The sequence below is a fragment of the Drosophila arizonae genome, chromosome 2 (genome assembly GCF_054131065.1).
Source record: "Drosophila arizonae isolate 15081-1271.41 chromosome 2, UAZ_ARI_1.0, whole genome shotgun sequence".
NCBI lineage: Eukaryota > Metazoa > Arthropoda > Insecta > Diptera > Drosophilidae > Drosophila > Drosophila arizonae.
Window position 1 is genome coordinate 11,855,747 of NC_142922.1, and position 21,954 is coordinate 11,877,700.

The 21,954-nt window shown below is 38.5% G+C and overlaps 6 protein-coding genes across 6 annotated transcripts; 3 read left to right on the forward strand and 3 right to left on the reverse strand.

Moving 5' to 3' along the window:
• The first annotated feature begins 2,639 nt into the window (after positions 1-2,639).
• LOC149270303 (uncharacterized) lies at positions 2,640-3,419 on the forward strand. The gene has a single exon (XM_089462149.1). The coding sequence runs from the start codon at positions 2,640-2,642 to the stop codon at positions 3,417-3,419; it is 780 nt and encodes a 259-aa protein (XP_089318275.1).
• Positions 3,420-4,534: 1,115 nt separating this feature from the next.
• LOC149270304 (uncharacterized) lies at positions 4,535-5,311 on the reverse strand. Its single transcript, XM_089462150.1, has one exon. The coding sequence runs from the start codon at positions 5,309-5,311 to the stop codon at positions 4,535-4,537; it is 777 nt and encodes a 258-aa protein (XP_089318276.1).
• A 1,228-nt stretch (positions 5,312-6,539) lies between these two features.
• On the forward strand, positions 6,540-7,316 carry LOC149270305 (uncharacterized). The gene has a single exon (XM_089462161.1). The coding sequence runs from the start codon at positions 6,540-6,542 to the stop codon at positions 7,314-7,316; it is 777 nt and encodes a 258-aa protein (XP_089318287.1).
• A 553-nt stretch (positions 7,317-7,869) lies between these two features.
• LOC149270306 (uncharacterized) lies at positions 7,870-8,649 on the reverse strand. Its single transcript, XM_089462162.1, has one exon. It carries the CDS (start codon positions 8,647-8,649, stop codon positions 7,870-7,872), a length of 780 nt encoding a protein of 259 aa, XP_089318288.1.
• Positions 8,650-12,065: 3,416 nt separating this feature from the next.
• On the forward strand, positions 12,066-12,935 carry LOC149270307 (uncharacterized). Its single transcript, XM_089474652.1, has one exon. The coding sequence runs from the start codon at positions 12,111-12,113 to the stop codon at positions 12,879-12,881; it is 771 nt and encodes a 256-aa protein (XP_089330778.1). The 5' UTR covers positions 12,066-12,110; the 3' UTR covers positions 12,882-12,935.
• A 1,855-nt stretch (positions 12,936-14,790) lies between these two features.
• On the reverse strand, positions 14,791-21,899 carry krz (beta-arrestin protein kurtz). The gene is made up of 2 exons (XM_018017370.2): positions 20,929-21,899; positions 14,791-18,626 (listed from the first exon to the last, which is right to left on the reverse strand). Exons 1-2 carry the CDS (start codon positions 21,575-21,577, stop codon positions 17,779-17,781), a joined length of 1,497 nt encoding a protein of 498 aa, XP_017872859.1. The 5' UTR covers positions 21,578-21,899; the 3' UTR covers positions 14,791-17,778.
• Between the last annotated feature and the right edge of the window lie 55 nt (positions 21,900-21,954).

The following is a 21,954-nucleotide window of genomic DNA, read 5'->3' on the forward strand; positions in this document are numbered from 1 at the left end:
GAAACAAAAGTAGAAATGAAAAATATTTTTTTAGTAGAACTTACATATGTAAAAAATTAAATCAAATAAATAATAAAAACAAAAAATAAATAAATAATAATTAAATAAAATTAAATAAAAAATAATATAATATAATGTCTATTTTCATACAAATATATAATTCTATATATTTAAAAAAAGATTTAATATTCAATAGAAATATATATACATATATATATATATATATTTATATAAATTAGAGTATAAAATAAAATGTATCTTAAAATTATTTATATATTATTTTTTAAATATTTTTTGTTTTAATTTTCTCTAAAGGCGATAAATATTATAAAAATAAAATTTTAAGATTCTTATAGAATTCTCTTATTTACATTATCCACTAGGAAAACACTCAAAGCTTATCGCCCAACAAAATAAAAAACATGTTCAAAACTCTTTTCGCAGCTGATTAGCTTTTAGGCCAAAAGGCGCACAGAGCACATAACAACTTGTTAAGCTGCTGCAGAGTTTCTCGCAGTGTAATAGCTTTGAAAAACTTTCAGCGCCAACTATTGTTGAAAAGTTTTCAATTGAGAATATTAATTTAGTCAATACATGTGGGCGAAATGCGCAAAGACGAAGTGGCAGCCACAACAAAACCCAAACAAACGTTAAAAACTTTTGCGGTAACACTGAGCGCAAATCCAAAGAGGCCAAGCGCCGGCAGGAGCAGCAGCGGCTTAACAGCTCAGGTGCTGGGCCAAGAGTTTAAAGCGACAACGCGCCGGCATAATGTGGCTTTTGTGGCGTAATTTCTATTTGGCAAGTTGTTGTTGCACGTATAATCAAGAGGTCGTGGCCTGACCCCAAGACTTACCACCCATATAGCCATCCAGCCATCCACTCACCCACAAACCCTTGGCCCAATTAGCATTGTCTCTAACGCAATTGGCTGTGGGCAATGCTTTGTTGTGGCCACATTCCTCATTCCATGTCGTGGACTGGCATCAAGTACCTGGCCGCAGTGCCAGCACACAGACACACAGACACACTTATGTACGTGTGCAGTTTCTTTGTGTTTGTATAAAAATAATTCGGTCAGTTGTCACTTTGATGTACCCGAAAAATGTTGGCAACACTTGTTTGGCCGCGGGCGCACTTTCCACTCACATTCACATTCACAGTCCCCCACACTCACACACACACACACACACACACGCTGTGCATTTGTATGTACATAGATAAGCGAGGTCTTCCTGCTGGGAATTAGCATACAGACTGCATCTCTCCAGACTCGCTGCGTCCGGCGCACAACATCATCAACGGCCTCGGGGCAGCAGCGGCAGCGGCAGCATCAGCAGCTGTTGTGGTCCAACTACCAATCCTCGTCCGATTCATGACGCACACATCATCCCCTTGGACGCCACCACCTTCAGATTTGTGTATGAAAAATGTTGTTGTTTTTTTTTTTGTTTTGTTTTTGGCATTTGCATGGAAAAACGAACGGCAAGCGTCGTCATGGTCATCGTCATCGTGCTGAGTGCTGCCTAACATTCAAAGTCCATTCAATCACATACATGCAAGGCACAAAGGAGACAGCAGGATCTACCTGCGAACTGGACGCCCAGCCAGTCGCCCACTCAGCCAGCCAGCCAGCTATACATTCTTGATGTGGACGTCTTTGCCCAGCGGTAACAACTGTCCGCTGCAGAAGCTTCTGTTGCTTTGTTTCATTTGTATTTCGTTTCTCTGTGTGTGTGTGTGTGTGTGCGTATGCATGTGTTTGCGTGGGAGTATGTGAATAGACGGAGGTAGGAACACAGCTTGTTTCCGGCACGGCACGTAAAACAACACGACTAAGGAAAGCAAAATGGCGCCTGCAGTGAATTGAACTTTTGCATTTCAAGTGAAAAGCTCATACAAAGCAAGAACGAGCTCTAACAATAGCCAAACATGCAGAATGAACAGCCAGAGTCCAACCAAATGAAAATTTTGAAACAAAAGCAGCCAACTAATACAATCTCTAACCTCCCAGCACACACACACACACACATACACAATAAAAAATTGGAAAACCCAAATGATTCCCTCAGCCAAAAAGCGAATGAGTTTCTGATTTCCACTGACAATAGCCAAGCTTCTACCAACTAAGACGAGTTATTATCCAATTGCTTACACACACAGACAAACAGGCTTCGGTAAACAAAGAAAACATATGGAATTAACTACAAGGCTTCGATGTGTTCGGCAAAAAAAAAAAAAAAAAAAAAACTCTTCAATAGTAATTTAACAAGTTTCTAAGTTCAATTTGCAAACACTAAAATAAATCTAAAATATCTTATCAATACGAACACAGCGCCAACAATTAATAATCGAGCGAACTTAAGCACTTCATTACTTAAATACTTTATTTAATTAAAAGGGGTTCTCTTCGATGAATCATACTAAAGAGCCCCAGCAAACACTATTTCAAACTGTTGAACTTTTTGAGTCACAATATAAGAGACAATTTGAAATAGATAAGACATATTTGAACCAATGAATTGCAATGCGATCAATCAAAGCCATGTATTGAAAGCCCATTGATAACGATTAAAGTATAAAAGACAACGCGTGCCAGCCATTCCTCACAGAGTTCTTTCTACCTCTAACTAAGCAAAATGATTGCAAAGTGTGTTCTTCTAGCGCTCCTGGTTGCCTTCGCCAGTGCTTCACCTGTTACCCAGGACAATGGCCTGGTCAACTATCGTGAAGCCCTTGACATGTTCCTCGACGCCTGGAAGAAGATGTTGCCCTGTGGCTTTGCCGCCGACAATATCCCAGTCCTGGCTCCACTGACTCTCGATTTCTACGCCTTCAACTACGTCAATGGAGACACTAACCTGGTGGGCAATGTGAGCAACATCCGCATTTCTGGTCTCAACAGCTTCCAGGTGCTCAGTGGCAGTTACGATGAGAACACGACGCACGCCACCTTTGACGTTATGTTCCCCGCTCTTCAAATTTTGGGTTCCTACGAAGTGGAAGGTGTTCTGAGCATTGGCGGTCTTCCACTGCCCATTCGCCAGAGTGTTCTGATCAACAAGAAAATCACTGACTGGCGCTTCGTGGGCGAATACACCTTCGGCCAGAGCTTGAGCAACTCAAATGGACTGCGCATCAAGGACTTCAACCTGCAATACTTTGTTGCTGGTGTGAAAGCCGCCAACTGGAATCAGTACATGGACATCGCCACTAACAACTATTTCAACGACTTCATCAATTCCTTCTCTCTGCTGTTCACCGAGGAGATTCAGCCTTATGTTAACCCCATGTTTGCAAAGTATATGCTGCCCTCCATAAATAGCCTGCTCTCCAATCTCGATATGACCGAGCTGAGCAACTACTTTGCTATGCAAGCCGAGTTGTGGAACAATGCCGCTTGCAATGTTCAAGCTTAAAACAATTTATTAATTATTTAATTAATTAATTATTTGCATTTCACTGTAAATAAAAGAACATTATCTTGCAATTCAATACGACTTTATTATTTAATAAATCTTAAGGCACTTAATAGTATATAGTGAATATATCACATGACATATCATATGAAAATTAAAAATCCTTTAACAACGCAAAATAATGAATTTCGATTAGTTAAATTTCAAAATTCCCTTCATAAGTATATCTAAAGTTGTGTTAAAAATTATTTTGAATGATTTGCCGGTAGAAAAAAATGCCATTGACACCAAACATAATTAAACATAATTTTCAATATTACCAACGAAATATATACAGGTATCCGTCGTATCACGCGGTCTTATACAACGCGATTTCGATATAACGCGATTTGGAAAAATTAGGTTTCAGTACAACACGAAATTTAAGCTTATATAACGCGAAGGGGAAAAAACATAATTATAACGTGCAAAGATCTCTGAAGACAGTAAAACATAATAATTGCTATATGAAGTTCGAAGAATAACAATAAAGTTTTTGAAAAACCTTTAATTTGTTTTTAATTTTTTTAATGTGCACATAATTATTTAAATTTTGTTTTTTGAATTTTGAAATACATACAAATGTATGTACATATGTATTATTATTCATATCTTGTATTGAGTTGAAATATATGTGCATCTGTTATTTTGTATTCATTTTATTGACAAAAAAAAAAAAAACATTTTGAAACCTAACCCCCAAATTTATATGAAAACTATGATTCAGATAACGCTGATTTACATAACGCGCAATTCTTCTGGAACGTAACTATCGCGTTATACGAGGGATACCTGTATACATATATACTCAAACGACTTTATCAATATATTATGAATAGCTTAAAAGGGACATTTTTATAAACAACATGGGGAATGGAATGACCAATTTATAAAGTGAATTTATTGTTATCAATTGATAAAGCTTTATTATTATAAGCAAGTAGCAGGTGAAGAGAATTGAGCAATACTATCAATCAGTTTGGTTTTAGGTAAATATATAGGTAATAATTCATTTTAAACACAATTTTGAATATATTGCTTGTTTGATTTATTTAATTTTCGTTTAAGTAACAAATTTAAGCTTGAACATTGCAAGCAGCATTGTTCCAAATGCCGGCTTGCATAACGAAGTAGTTGCTCAGCTCGGTCATATCTAGGTTGGAGAGCAGGCTATTGATGGAGGGCAGCACATACTTTGCAAACATGGGGTTAACATAAGGCTGAATCTCCTCGGTGAACAACAGAGAGAAGGAATTGATGAAGTCGTTGAAATAGTTGTTAGTGGTGATGTCCATGTACTGATTCCAGTTGGCGGCTTTCACACCAGCAACAAAGTATTGCAGGTTGAAGTCCTTGATGCGCAGTCCATTTGAGTTGCTCAAGCTCTGGCCGAAGGTGTATTCGCCCACGAAGCGCCAGTCAGTGATTTTCTTGTTGATCAGAACACTCTGGCGAATGGGCAGTGGAAGACCGCCAATGCTCAGAACACCCTCCACTTCGTAGGAACCCAAAATTTGAAGAGCGGGGAACATAACGTCAAAGGTGGTGTGCGTCGTGCTTTCATCGTAACTGCCACTGAGCACCTGGAAGTTGTTGAGACCAGAAATGCGGATGTTGCTCACATTGCCCACCAGGTTAGTGTCTCCGTTGACGTAGTTGAAGGCGTAGAAATCGAGAGTTAGTGGAGCCAGGACTGGGATATTGTCGGCAGCAAAGCCACAGGGCAACATCTTCTTCCAGGCGTCGAGGAACATGTCAAGGGCCTCACGATAGTTGACCAAGCCATTGTCCTGGAGTGGTGAGGCACTGGCGAAGGCAACCAGGAGCGCTAGAAGAACACACTTTGCAATCATTTTGCTTGGTTATTGGTTGAAAGAACTCTGTGAGGAATGGGTCGCACGCGTTGTGTTTTATAGTCGTGGCGTTATGCTTATCTACAAAGTGTTCAAAGGGGGCTTTGATCGATCGCATTATAATAGGCTGTTTTGGTACTTAGTCGCGTTGTATCACGAAGTCTTATCGTATTAAAATAACGATCTATTGTATGACTCAACAGTAAAAGACAATTTGATTTATAGGAATTAACATCAATATGGCTGAAATGAAAATGAGTCAGCGAAGGCAAAAATCCAACTTTTTAGTTAAGACTAAATATTTAATTGCCATTTTATAAGAAGTAGTAGAAATATTATTTTAATATAAAAATATTTGTTAAATTAGTTTAATGTATTTTATAGTAATCCATGTTTATACTAAGAGCAGCGATTAAATTTGGATTTGTAGGAGCAGGAACGTCGCTGTGCGTGTATTGGCTCCTCCTGCTCCTGATCTGCCTGTGATGGTCACCTTATGATTATTCTCCCTGTGTTAAATCTGCCTATGCTTGCTCTCATTGTGCTCGATTTGGCTAAGCTTGCTCTCCCTCGCTCAACCTCTGCTTGTTCTCCCTATGCTGACTTACTGCTGCTGAGTAAATGAAGAATAATGTCATTATGAAAGTGAAAGTGAAAGTGAAAGTGAAAGTGAAAGTGTACAGTTAATGATTGCGCGAACGAATGAGCAGAAAATTACTGAGGACTCTATTATCTAAACTTTTTAAAATGTAAATTAATATTATAATAGAAAGGATATATAATTATAATTAAAATATTATTGAAATACATATAAACGTTTTCTTTGAATTAGAAATTCTTAAAAACAATTATGCAACATAACATTGCAATATATTTAAACATTTTGATAAATTGTTTAGCTTACTATTTGATTAATTTGAGTCAAATATTATTTTCGCTATAAGCTTTTTAATGCGTAAATAATTTAGAAAACTGAAAAATTCTACAGAATTTCAACCAATATCCTATATTACTAATTATCATCGGCGTGGCGCCACTTTTTTTACTAACGCGAGACACAGTAAGTCTAATTCATTACTCAAATAATAGATCTATTACGACAACAAGGCAACTAATGTAAATCGGTCATCATAATTCGATCAATCAATTCACAGATAATGAATAAGTATAAAACACATGGCGTGCCAGCCATTCCTCACAGAGTTCTTTCAACCATTAACCAAGCAAAATGATTGCAAAGTGTGTTCTTTTAGCGCTCCTGGTTGCCTTCGCCAGTGCCTCACCACTCCAGGACAATGGCCTGGTCAACTATCGTGTGGCCCTTGACATGTTCCTCGACGCCTGGAAGAAGATGTTGCCCTGTGGCTTTGCTGCCGACAATATCCCAGTTCTGGCTCCACTAACTCTCGATTTCTACGCCTTCAACTACGTCAACGGAGACACTAACCTGGTGGGCAATGTGAGCAACATCCGCATTTCTGGTCTCAACAACTTCCAGGTGCTGAGTGGCAGTTACGATGAGAACACGACGCACGCCACCTTTGACGTTATGTTCCCCGCTCTTCAAATTTTGGGTTCCTACGAAGTGGAAGGTGTTCTGAGCATTGGCGGTCTTCCACTGCCCATTCGCCAGAGTGTTCTGATCAACAAGAAAATCACTGACTGGCGCTTCGTGGGCGAATACACCTTCGGCCAGAGCTTGAGCAACTCAAATGGACTGCGCATCAAGGACTTCAACCTGCAATACTTTGTTGCTGGTGTGAAAGCCGCCAACTGGAATCAGTACATGGACATCACCACTAACAACTATTTCAACGACTTCATCAACTCATTCTCTCTGCTGTTCACCGAGGAGATTCAGCCTTATGTTAACCCCATGTTTGCAAAGTATGTGCTGCCCTCCATCAATAGCCTGCTCTCTAACCTAAATATGACTGAATTGACCAATTATTTAACTTCGCAAGCCGATATGTGGAGCATCGCCTCTTGCTCAGCACAGGCTTAAAAAACGAGCATTATTTTGGTATATTCCTAATAAAAAATTAAAAGTGTTATGCAAAATTACAATTATTTGTATTCTATGTACTCTGTTTGCCCTGAAAATTTGAGTTTTGCATTTGCTGATGTTGTTTGCAATGAATATATGAAAGATGCATAGAATGTGTAAAGTTCAGAATACCAGACTAGACTAGCGCGCTAGAAAAAAACTATACTTAAACTTGACTTAAACTTAAACCAAAGCTTAAAAATATTTTTAAATTAATTATTTGTCCTTACGTAACTAATTTGAATTGATTTTCTTATAATATTCAATACTGTTGCGCTCACAGTATCATATATCACAAATGGTAATAGCTAGAGCCTTGCAGGATTTTATCCTAATCAATGATGTACTTAATGAGTGTTGCTATACGTGTATATACACTGGTACGTGTATGTGCCCAAATTGAATGTATATCCCCAATTTAATCAGAGTATATATAAGCAGTATTATTATAACAATAAACATCACATATCTTTGTAATTTGCATATATTTATTTTAGTTTAAGTTTAGCACTTAAGCTTGAACAGAGCAGGCGGCATTGTTCCATAGCTCCGCTTGCATAGCAAAGTAGTTGCTCAGCTCGGTCATATCGAGATTGGAGAGCAGGCTATTGATGGAGGGCAGCACATACTTTGCAAACATGGGGTTAACATAAGGCTGAATCTCCTCGGTGAACAGCAGAGAGAAGGAATTGATGAAGTCGTTGAAATAGTTGTTAGTGGCGATGTCCATGTACTGATTCCAGTTGGCGGCTTTCACACCAGCAACAAAGTATTGCAGGTTGAAGTCCTTGATGCGCAGTCCATTTGAGTTGCTCAAGCTCTGGCCGAAGGTGTATTCGCCCACGAAGCGCCAGTCAGTGATTTTCTTGTTGATCAGAACACTCTGGCGAATGGGCAGTGGAAGACCGCCAATGCTCAGAACACCTTCCACTTCGTAGGAACCCAAAATTTGAAGAGCGGGGAACATAACGTCAAAGGTGGCGTGCGTCGTGTTCTCATCGTAACTGCCACTCAGCACCTGGAAGTTGTTGAGACCAGAAATGCGGATGTTGCTCACATTGCCCACCAGGTTAGTGTCTCCGTTGACGTAGTTGAAGGCGTAGAAATCGAGAGTCAGTGGAGCCAAGACTGGGATATTGTCGGCAGCAAAGCCACAGGGCAACATCTTCTTCCAGGCGTCGAGGAACATGTCAAGGGCCTCACGATAGTTGACCAGGCCATTGCCCTGGGTAACAGGTGAAGCCCTGGCGAAGGCTATCAGGAACGCTAGAAGAACACACTTTGCAATCATTTTGCTTGGTTAATGGTTGAAAGAACTCTGTGAGGAATGGGTCGCACGCGTTATCTTTTATAGTCGTGGTGTTATCTATGAATTTCTTTGTGGCGCCTTTAATCGATTGCAGTAAGTGCTAGTCGATTTGCTAGTATGAATTTACTTTGATATTACAGTAAACGATCATGGATATGTTATGAATCGTCGCGACGATATGACTCATAACATTTTCAGCATAATTTTAAAATATTGCAATTATTAAAATAATATTTTTCAAAATAAGAAATTTCTCTGTAAAAAAAAAAAAAAAAAAAAAAAAAAAAAAAAAAAAAAACATTTAGATTAAGAGTAATTTTGGTTTGACTTAGAATTATTGTTTTAATTATTTCTATGTAAAGTTATATACCTTCAAATGCTTTTCATTATGTAATATCAAATATTTTGAGCAAAACGTGAGATGGTATCGTATACCTGATTTGTATAGATGTAGTCTCGGTTAATTAAATTTAAATTTCTGCTCAAATAAGGATTTTTTCAAGGGAATATCTAGTAATACGGATCCATTCGATTAAGAATTAAGACGTTGTACAACCTTTTGCTGTTATAAAATGAAGTAAAGCTTAAATTCAATACTTGTAAGACTAACATTAACAAAAAAAATTAAATTACTTAAATCTGAACTCAAAATATTTAGTAATCATCCTTATATACTACATATTAAGCCAATACTTTCAACAATAAATAATTGTTCTGAGTTTCGCGTGGAAAGAATAGACTACAACCCACTGTAAATTGTTGAGTCATATTCACACCGTCCTTCTTTAAACTAAGTCCTATAAGTCCTCTAAGTCGAACGAGTTTATCGCGTTGAGTCATACCATAAATTGGCTACTTTACATGATAAGGCATTATGCAACGTGGTACCTAATTGTTAAAACGGCCAATTTTAATACGATCGATCAAAATACCGCAAAAGCAATGCAAAGATAACAAACTATAAAAGCCAGCTAACAGAACCAATTCCTCACACTGTTTCTTCTACCTTTAACCAAGAAAAATGATTGCAAAGTGTGTTCTTCTAGCGCTCCTGATAGCCTTCGCCAGTGCTTCACCTGTTACCCAGGACAATGGCCTGGTCAACTATCGTGAGGCCCTTGACATGTTCCTCGACGCCTGGAAGAAGATGTTGCCCTGTGGCTTTGCCGCCGACAATATCCCAGTCCTGGCTCCACTGACTCTCGATTTCTACGCCTTCAACTAAGTCAATGGAGACACTAACCTGGTGGGCAATGTGAGCAACATCCGCATTTCTGGTCTCAACAACTTCCAGGTGCTGAGTGGCAGTTACGATGAGAACACGACGCACGCCACCTTTGACGTTATGTTCCCCGCTCTTCAAATTTTGGGTTCCTACGAAGTGGAGGGTGTTCTGAGCATTGGCGGTCTTCCACTGCCCATCCGCCAGAGTGTACTGATCAACAAGAAAATCACTGACTGGCGCTTCGTGGGCGAATACACCTTCGGCCAGAGCTTGAGCAACTCAAATGGACTGCGCATCAAGGACTTCAACCTGCAATACTTTGTTGCTGGTGTGGAGACCGATAACTGGGATCAGTACATGGACGTTGCGGCAAACAACTATTTAAACAATTTCATCAACTCATTCTCTCTGTTGTTCACCGAGGAGATTCAGCCTTATGTTAACCCCATGTTTGCAAAGTATGTGCTGCCCTCCATAAATAGCCTGCTCTCCAATCTCGATATGACTGAGCTGAGCAACTACTTTGCTATGCAAGCCGAACTGTGGAACAATGCCGCTTGCAATGTTAAGGCTTAATAATTTGTATAACGAATTATAATAAATTAATGAAGCACATTATATATTGGCATTTTTATTATCAGTATCTACAAACGATATCTTTTGAGTGATTATTTTTGTGAATTGTATAATACGTGTATGTATATTATACTTATTATACTCCCGTCATATTTAGATTTTGAGGAAAGCAAATCAAGATATGAAGAAAGATTTCAGATGATAATTTATTTTTATTAAAAAGAAAGAGAGAATAATGCGATTTAATATGATTTATGAATACCTGACAGATATAATGTATATATTACATATCTTATAAAACTCTGAATTGGAATTTTAATCAATTCTGAAATTGATTACCGACTGCGAAAGAAATATTCTATACCCAACGGCCCATGGCAGATTGGAGCGACACAGATACAGACCTAGGAGGCAACCAAGAGGCTCCATTTTTCGAGCTTCTGTGATGATGAACTGAAGCTGACAAACAGCTGCCATTAATATTGATCTGTAAATTAATATTGATTTTTAAATATTATTATAGTTAGCCGGAGCGCCCAGGTGGGTAGAAATGTTGATGCTAAGATCGCATAAGGGTTTTTGAAGTACCCCATATGTTTTTTTTTTTTTTTTTATTTATTTATTTTTTTTTTTTTTTTGAGCTTTTGTCTTAAACTCTATAGCGCATTTATAAGGATACCTTAACTAATGAAGTGGCTAAATGCCTTTATTACTACGAACTACGTTTACTAATTTAGGTCACTTCTCGGGTCCATATGTCTTATTTAATCATAATTTAATTGTACAGCCTGAAAGTAGGCTATGAAATGTTTTATAATTCTTAAATAGTACGATTGTGAAATAGTAGTAGATTAAAAATATAGTAGCTTAGGTCTAGCTAAATACACCTATTATTTTCTATTGACTGTTGACGACCATTCGAGACTGATTGACCTAACACAAAGTCCTCATAGGTAATTCCTAAAAATTTACATTTAGAAATTCTCGAACGATAACAAATTTTAAATATTTAAGAAGTAGTTTTATGGCTGTCTTGCTGTCTATATAAAGGCTAGGAAGTTGAAGTTTGGAATGTATGCTTATAGATACCCTAGTCTAGCCAACAGTTAACACAGTATATGTCAAAATTATCAAGATTATATATTTTAGGCCCGAAGTCTCTCGATTATACTATCGAAAATATATTTCAGGTGTCAGCTCTCTAACTAGCATACAAACAGCTGACCAAGCCTGACAGACAGACAAATATTATATAAGAGTAACTGTTTTTTCGTTCTGTCAAGAATTATAACAAATTGACTATCATATGAAAAACATATCTACATATATAAGTATTTGGGTAATATTCACGTTGACTCTGTGAAGACAATGAGGAAGTAGTTCATTTCTTAAATAAATAAAAACAGTATTAACGATGGAATGGATTCCGATGCATACCAATATCAAGACTATGACTCATTTATTCCTGTGCAAATTGGCAGCAATAAGTGTTTTTAAAACCTTACAAAAAAAAGCCCATATCAAACTAAGCGACATGTAATCAATCAAATCCCAAATGGTGCGATGCATAGATAAAGATACAACTATAAAAGGGTAGCGAAACCAGTCTATTGTCACAGAGTTTCCGAAACAACCGAACATAATGATAGCAAAGGTATTCTTATTGGGTCTGCTAGTGGCCTCCAGTTGTGCATCACCCTTGAAGAGCACCATCAACTATGGTGATGCCGTTGAAATGGCGATCGCGGCCTTCAAGAAGATGGCACCCAACGGGTGTGCCTCCGAAGGAATTCCCGTGCTGGACCCGTTCACCAACGAGTTCTCCACTTTCAACTACACCAAAGGAGAGACTAGCATTGTGGGCAACGCGAGCAACATCCGCATCAGTGGCCTTAGCAATTTCATTGTCCTGAATGCCGAATTCGATCCAAACACGTACCATATCAACTTCGATATCCTGTTCCCGGAGATTCAAATTTTGGGATCCACGATAATGGAAGGAGTTTTTAATGTGCTTGGTTTCTCTATACCCACGAAACAAAACAGCCTGATTAACGATCGACTTGAGCAATTACGTATTGTTCTGGAATACACATTTGCCCAGAGCCTAACCAACCCCACTGGACTGCGCATTGACAATCTCAAGCCGCAATTTTACATTGGTGAAGTGAGGATCGACAACTGGGACACATTGTGGAATATTTCGGGCAACAACTTCTACGATCGTATATCCGGCGATATGATTGCATTCCTGGCAAAGCAGATTCAGCCCAGCTTGGATAAACTTTCGGCCGAGTATATAGTTGCTCCAATCAACAATATGCTCTCCGCCGTTGACATGACCCAGCTGACCACGTTCTTTGTGAACACCGCCAAGTCATGGAGCAGCGAGAACTGCAACGCTTCGGCCTGAAAACATGAAATTGTTTTGTAATATATATATATATATGTATTGAGGAAATCCAAATCACCTGTTTCGATTAATTATAGTATAATTGGGGGTCTATGGAAATCACCTGGAATTATTTATCGTAGCTGTTGGACAATCTAAATGGAACAGGCGTCCTTGTCCTCAAAAGCTACTTAAATAGAGGAACTGGACCTCGTTCCTTTTTAGTCACGCTCTTTGCTGTTGCTGCTGCTGCTCGTGCTGCTCCTACTACTGCTGCTGCTGCTGCTGATGCTGTAATCCGCTTAAGTAACTCAGCAACAACGGAAACCGGAAATGAAAACCATACAGTGTGTAAAGCACATGGTGTGTAGTGGGAGGGGGCATAGAAGGCTTCAGTTCGTTCGGCTGGGCTGGCGGACAACTTCCGCTCAGTGAAGCTGGCAGTGAACTGGTCGACTTTTTGCTTGAACCTAGCGATTGCAGCCATATGCTCGTCGTCCTTGTAGATTGTCGACGCGTCCTCGTGCAGAGGTACATGGATATGCGAGGAACGGGCGGCAATGGGAAGGAAGCACGGCTCTTAAGCTTCACCGGAAATGAAGAATTGTTCGAGTTGCTCGAGTCCCTGTGACAGTTTCAGTGGTCGCTACCTGGCATAGCCCCCAAGACAAAGACGCCATGAATCAACCGAAATGCTACGTGCCCAACCAGAGCCCCTTATTGTTATTGCAGCAGGCAGTTTTAAGTGCTCATAATAGCGCGGACTAAACAAACAGCAAACAGTAAATGGCTTTTTCGTATTGCGGTTTTCCGTTCTTTGGTTTATACGGCCCACACGCCCTCGGGAGCACAGGGAGTGACGGGTTCATCATCAGTCACCCAGTTCTGTCTCCGTCTGTCTGCTTCCGGTGCACAGTCTAAGCCACAAGGCCGCTTTTCAGGTCCATTGTGCATTAATAAATTATTAGTTAATGTGAAGTGCATAAATTATAGCTCCTTACCTCTGCCCAAATATACTCAAAACTTTTGGGTCTGAAGCTATGCATATTTTTGGTAAAATTCACTTTGGATATTAATGGGTCAATTTGAATGCCAGATGAATGCTCAAAGGCCTCTATTAAAGCATTTCAATTAACTTGCTTCTTAATAATTTTATCCGTTTTAATTACTAGTGCAGTTAGATTATCGAATGTCCACTTACCCGATGACTATAATGAGCTGGGCTCTCATAAAAAACGGCAATTTTTTATGTATTTTATTTAATCAGCTTGCATTTCGTTCATTTTGTTCACAATTAGCAATATTTTGTTTATATGCTGTAGTATTTATTTATAATTTCATTCAATTCATTTGCTTCCATGACCCACATTTAATCGCGCAATAATATTTTTGCTGCACTTTTTTTTGCATTTTGTGTATGTGTGTGTGTGTGTGAGTGTTTTTTCTACTTCCACATATGGCTACTTATTAAGCAAAAACAAAATGCAAATGATTATTATTAGTCAATTTGCAAATCGTAGCCGAAGTACATCATAAATATTTCATAATTCATTACATATTCTAAAAGGTGCAACAACGATGACAGTTTAAATATATAAAACAATATATGTAGATGTAATGTAATTTATAGATTAGTGCTGGCCGAGCCGAGCAAAGCCATTATAAATACATATGTTGGATGTGTTTATAAATTTCCCATTTTAAAAATGTTTTTTGTGGAAATTACGTAAATGTATTAATTAGTCGGACCAGTTAAGCATGCGTTGCCAACAGATACAGAAAATTGATAACAATTTTTACATATATTATGAAATGCAGATGACATTAAAATATGTTTTCACACTTGCACACTTTTGCATAATCTATTCAGTTATTCTCATTACTCTTAACATTTACGCACACAACATTTAATATCCCTTTGTCATCAGAGTATTCATTCACATCGACAGCATCATATATACATGTATATATATGATATTTTATTTCTTGTCCATTTTACATATTGAGTATATAAACTGTGTGCTTCGTGACACGCGTGGGTTAGCTTAGCGATACATTCAACCAATTTTCGATTTGTTCATTTATGATATTGTACATAGAGAGTGTGTATTTATGTAAATAGATGCGTATATTTATGAATGTATGCAAATAGTTATAGTTTCTGGTTAGTTATAGTTCACATGTACATATATGTATAAACGTGGGGGCTTCTGTGTGGGCTAGGTAACAGCTCATAATACTCTTCACTTCACATATCTAATAGCTAATATTTATATGCACATTGATGCACAGTATGTACTTATACATTAAACATTAACAATTATCAAATTGAATGCATTTTGGTACCAGACAAAAATGTACTTAAAAAATACAATTAATTTCCTTATTTTGTGCAGCTACAAACAGGTTTTGCATCTCTTTTTGTTTTTGATTTTTTTTTTTTTTTTTTTCAATTATTTTGATCATTTTGTATAAATATAAAATGTATTATAAAAAGGTTTAAAAATAATTATGAAAAATTCTTGATAAGCTGATTTAGTGGGACATTCATTTAAATATATATTATCTCATAATATTTTAGACATACATACATAAATGCTTTATATTTGCGCTAAATATGTTGGGACATACGTATTTAAAACATATTCATATACATTTACTAAAGCTATGTGTGTATATATATATATATTTCTTTATTTATATATGTATAATTTATTTTTGTTGTTCACATTCATAGACTTATCTAATTAAATTTTGTTGAATTGTTCTATATTGTATCCATTTTACCAGTTTGTAATGCACATTTATGTTAATATATTTTAAGTTTGTATTTGTCGTATAATTTTGTTTGTTTTTGTTTTTTTATTTTATTTTTTTTTTTATTTGAATTTTTGCAGCTGCTTTTGCTTTGTGATAAAAAACGTTCTAACAAACTTATGCTATGTATGTGTATGTATGTATATATCTAAATATACGCGTTATAAAAATGCAATTTAAAATATATTATCAATTGGTTTTTCACTATTATCGTTACAGCACTTCTGCTGCTGCTTTTGGGGCACTGAAAACAAATTCGAGCTAATTTCACAATCGCGAATGTTATTTAAAAGCCTTTAGCGAACTCATGTCTGGGAAAATCAGATACTATGTTAATCAATCTTACAAATACAATAATAGTATTTAGAGCTAGGGCAATAGACTAATTCCCTCATTGCTAAGCGCCAAACAATACAAAAGGAACTAAATTGTACACTGCCTTGTATTAATATTCACATGATATACGAAATAATGTCAAAAATATACATATATATATGTTCTGCTTTGTTGCTTTTTATGTTTCTTGTTTTTTTTTTTTTTTTTTTTTTTTTTACAATTATGGTATTTAAATTAGATGTTAGTGCGCCTCTGATAGATAGATAGCTAAATATTTAATATAGTATATGTATGTATATATATAAATTTTCTAGTTAAAAATTGCTTTTCGTATTCGAGTTCAATTTCGTTTCCTCAATTTCGATTCACTAAGCCATTCTGTTGCACATTGACATATATTCGAGTACACAATCATACGTGATATCATTGTTCTGATCCCTCCTCAACTCTCCGACCTCTCCACCTCAACTCACCATCCAACATTCTAAATACAATAAAAATCGCGTGCTGGAATGTTAAATAATTAATACAAATAATCGGCTTGCCGAGCAATACACACACTTTTCACATAACCAACTGGCAAACACAGACATTCTGTGTATGTTTACCGTTATCGGTATACCACTTATCTAATAATACGATTTGCCTGATAACCCTAATTCTCTTATCTATGGCTGCTCGCAAATAATACTGTAAATGCGAAACTGATACAATATGGAATCAAACCGAAACATAATCAATTTATGGCCAGACATTAATAGATGATCACAAACTACAAACAGATGGTCTACAGTATATATGTTCTTGAAGAGCAGTGTCCTCCCATGTTTCAGTGAGGTTCAGTCTCAGTTAAACGAATTATTAATTAAATAAACTTAATGCATTTAACTAGCCGGCATTAGATACAGCATTCAGAATTCAGCAGTCAGAGTCAATTTACATATTCCTATTTCTTTTTGGATTTAAGTCAATTATTTGGAAAACCTTGAACACTTAACGTCATTTGCAATTGGATGCATTGGTGTTTCGGTTGATTGCAATAAAAATTGTAATTATTTTATTATTAAATTACATAAACGTATTTAGATTATCATTTTATGTATATCTGTAAGCATGTATATTTTGGCATATAGTTAAACTGTTCTCATTCTCTGCATAACTAAATACAAAATGACTTAATTTCAATTCATCAAAATTTCGGAGACAAAAATAACCGAAATAATCAAACTAAATACATTTCTGCTTACTCTCATGGCTTTTAACAAAGATTTGCGCGCGTTTTCTCATTTTCTAATTTTAATAAACATTTGCGTAAACAATTACAATCAGATTTAAAATTGTTGTGCATAATTCGCCATTTCTAGAGGCGTTTTTAGTTGGTCAGTGTATTTGAGGGCTTTGCATGCGTGTGTGTGTGTGTATGAGTGTGTTTATATGTGTATTTGTTAAACAATTTCACATTTTCAAAAAATTCGTACACTTTCAGCTTAAATACTATAGATACTAGAACGTATGGCCTACACATACCAATAGCAATATAAAACTATGTACCGTGGCTATGTATTCAAAGTTTACAATCAGAGGCTGCGCATACACATCGTATGATACAAATGCCCTATTTTTGGGATATATATCTATATATGTACAGATACAACACATACATATAGTTGGACAATAAATATTGCGCGTACGCATGTCTACGGGTCTAAAACTGTAGCTGCTCGAAGCCACAATCAACTGTTGGGCAGACATTGGCTGGCAATGTCTAGGCCTCTGTTTCGGCACCCTTTAGGCGCAGGCGCGCAAAATCCTCAAAGATAATATCATCATCTTGGGCCTCATCGTCGTCCAGCTGTATGAGGTTTGTGGTGGTGGGCACATCCTTTGCCGATTGGCCCGAGGATGCCCCGGCGCCGGCATCAACTGAATCGCCCAGGCTAAGCAGCGGCGCTGCTAGACTGGCGCGCGGTGACCGATCCCCCAGCACCGGGTGTTCCTCCTCCTCAGGCTTGGGGTGCATCAGCGTGAACGGTAGCTCGGCAACCAAATCTCCGCCCAACAGTGGCGAGCCAATCAGTAGCTTCACCTTCACCTTATAATGCACCAAAATGCCCAAGCTTTCGCGCTGTGCGGGATTGGTGATTAGCGTACTTGAGGCCAGATTTGTATCCTCATGCTTCAGCTGCCCATCCAGCGCCAGTCCCCATTTATCCTTGTTATTCGCGAGCAGGGGACACAACTCGAACACCTTGGAGAGCGTAAAGCCCGGCGCCACCGTGCAGCCATCCTCTGACTCCGTTTCGGCCACCACAGACTTGTACTGGGCCGTCGAAAAAAGGCATATGTCGGCAAACTGGCGTACGCACACCTTGATTTTTTTGACTGTACGATTGGAATTGTTCGCCACGTGAACATTGACTGATATCTTCTCGCCATGATGGTACAGCTCCTTATCCAAGCTCGCTTCCAAATGGATCTTATTCGGCTTCATCATGAACTCCTTGCTCACCTCAATCGAGGGCTGCTCTCCGGCCTTGGACGGTGCATACATCACCTTCCGAATCGTCAAGCGTACCGAATTCCGTTTGTGTGGCTTATCCTCAATGTGCTCGCCTATCATTAGATAAATATACAAACAGCATTAGCTTTGGACTTCAACTTGTTTTTATGACGTATTTACATATGATATTCATCACCCAGACACACTCGCACACATTCTCGCAGAATAGCTCAAATATTTATGCATCATTTTGTTCGGGGGCGTGTCAAGCTCTATTTTGTGTGCGTCACAGTTTGAGCACAGCTTAGCAACCAGATGATTCACGGACGAAACTATCAGCATATGGGTATTATACCAGAGAATGTGTGTAAAGAGAAATGACGCACCATTATATCGGTACTGGGATGGTGCTTTAAGATGCTCATTGTGTTGCCTCAATTTTAAATGAAATGAAAATAATTTAAAATACTTTCAATTTTGAGATCATAAATATTAGCGGCGCAGACTACTGGTGCTGGGTTTATTGTTTATGCCAAAAACATGGCAGCTTCAACCCAGAGCAGAGCACATTAAATAAACAAATCAACAGATGCCAAGTAAATAAAAACATCTAGTACTCATGCCAGCATCATAGATACCCTTCCAAGCGATCGAGCGAGAAATTGAATCCAACTGTTATAAGACAACTCAATACATTTGACTCGAATTAATTGACAACGATCGCAATTATTCAAATATTGTTGCAATTGTCGCATATCAAATGTAAATAATAACATAGTCTATTTTAATTTATATGTAATTATTAAAATGAAAGAAATTTGATCCGTGATGTTTCTGATTAGCATACATAAAAATATTAAAATAAATTCCGTTGAAAACTGTTTCAATTGATCAAATATCTGTTTTGGATTCAATGAACTTCTTGGCTTTTGCATAAGTCAGCTAATTATTTGAACTCGATCCTAAAATTGGGAAAATTTATAAATAAAGAAATCATGGATATTGCTTAGTTCCAGATCAAATAGTTTGAAACATTGATTGACAACTGTTTTCTTTTGGGCTTTGTATAAACAGCTGGGTCGGTTTAACGGCTGGTTAAAAGACTGTCAGCACAATTCTCATACAAAAGTTTCGAAACAATCGTGAAAGTCATTCTGTTGATGTTCTGGAAATCTTTAGAGCGAATTCGAAAACTGTTTATTTATAATTTTAATTAGTCGATTCTTATGGAAATATCAATGTATGTACATGGCATATGCATATGTATGTGTATGCATGTGTGTGTGTATATTCTAGTCAGAAATCGTTAATGTCTGGGGCGTGCTACAAATTCGGATACATTGTGCGCCAGAGGGTGGCCCATTCAAGCCCACCCAATTGGCATTTGGCTCAAGTTTGCTTTCGATAATCTTTTTATGGTTACACACCAATTGGAAATGGCCGTGGCAGTGGCAGCCGCGGGGGCAGAGGCGCCGCCAGAGACAGATAACAGTGTTGACGCCGGGCAATAAAACCACCAAAAATTAACGGACAAAGCAAAGTGGCTACAGTACTAAATACAAGCATACGCACACACAAACACACACATACATCTGTTCATAGATAGCAGTTCGTGCGCAATAAAAACAACAAAAATGCAAAGGCAAGAGGCGCTAGAGTGAGACAGCTTGCAATTGAAACAGAGCGCATAGAGGAGATCCCAAGTAAGAAATGCGAATGCGCGTGCGAAACGCAAACATGCGCGCGTAACTCCCAATAAATCGCTGCTAAGTACGCTGTATACGCTCTTTCTTCTTCTTGCTGTTTTCGTTGTTGTCAATTTCATTATTGCTGCAAAATGAGAATGTGAGAGGCGCAAGAAGCAAGATGAGCGCGAAGCAGGAGAGCGTATGCGCGGTAGAGCGGGATCGGCAATTACGCTTTTGGGTCATTGCTGCTGTAGTTTTTTATTTTACTTTATTTTGTTTTTGTTTTTGTTTTTTTTTTTCAGCTTACTTAAGCATTAAAAAAACAAAGATACCCAGCTGCGTCGAGTTTCCAAGAAGCATTTATGTAAGTGCTGAATGTAGGAAAAATCGCCGAACGTCAGCAGAAAGACGCCTAATTAAAGCAACCGCGACTGCGAATGCGCTGCGACTGCGGCTGCGGCTGCGAGAGCAATAGAGTCGAATTCCAATTAGAAGCGTCGAATTCCAATTAGGTGCCTTGCGCTGCGTCATCAACGTACGGCATACACAATGACATTTTGCGCAGTCGACGCAGTTGGATTAATTAACCCCGCGCGTGACACATGCGCCAACTAACAAAGCCTTTTTTATAATAAAAATATTTACTATGTATGTACATACATATGTACTAGACATAAATACACACTAGCACTCACGCCCAAGCACATAAATTCCATGAAAAACTTACCAACAAACGCCTTTAGTTCGTAGTCGACGCCACAGGATTTTCCCACATCGCCAGGGGCTGGCTGCAGGGATACTGAGGCCGGACAATAGGGCGGCACTTCAAAGTAAAATGGATGTGCATTGGGTCCCAGCTTTTTTATGAGCCGCTCCTGCAATCTAGTCATGGGCCGCTCCATTTGCATGGGCGGGTAGATTTGTTCGTGGGCTAGATACAAATCCTTGCGAAACGTTAGCCCCAATACGTCTAGATCCTCACGACCATATCTAAAAGCGGCCAGCACCTGGCCAAACACTTTGCGATCCTTCACATACTCCGGGTCAATAAAAACCACACCGTCAATAGGATCCACATGCGTGACATGATCCACAAAGTCGCGCTTGCCCAAATAGACTGTGATTTTGCCATTCGATGAGCTCTTCTTAAACACTCGCGTCGCCTGCCTGCGCGAACTGGCATCGCCACCAAGCTCATCAAGGTTACCTACTCCGCCGCCACCGCCACCACCGCTGCCGGCTGTTGTGGCATTGGCAGTGGTGGAGCTACCACCGTTCCCGTTGCCACTGCCGTTGCCGTTGCCATTGCCATTTCCGTTGTTATTCCCCGTTGAGCCAGCCCCGCTTCCGTTCGTGTTAGCGCTCAGTGTGTTCATTGTCGTCGTCGCCGTCACCGTCAACGTCGTTCTGGACGTTGTGTTACTGCTGCTCTGCTGCTGCTGCTGCTGTTACTGCCTCTGTCTCTGCTGCGTTGTTGGTGTTCGTAAACGCTGCTGCTCACTGTGTGCCGCCACTGCTGCGATTGCTGGTTCTACTACTGTTGCTGTTAGCGTGTGCTTACGCGCTCTCTTTGTTTTCAAGCACTTTCAATAATAAATATATGTGTAATTTAATTTTTTTTATGTATACTTAATGAGCAACAGCGCCACACAACTTCTTCTATCGCCATCTAGTGTTTACAGTGCTGCATAATGCATGAATGAACTAGTTCACATTGACACTCACCAACACTGACGCAGTGCTACCACTTGTG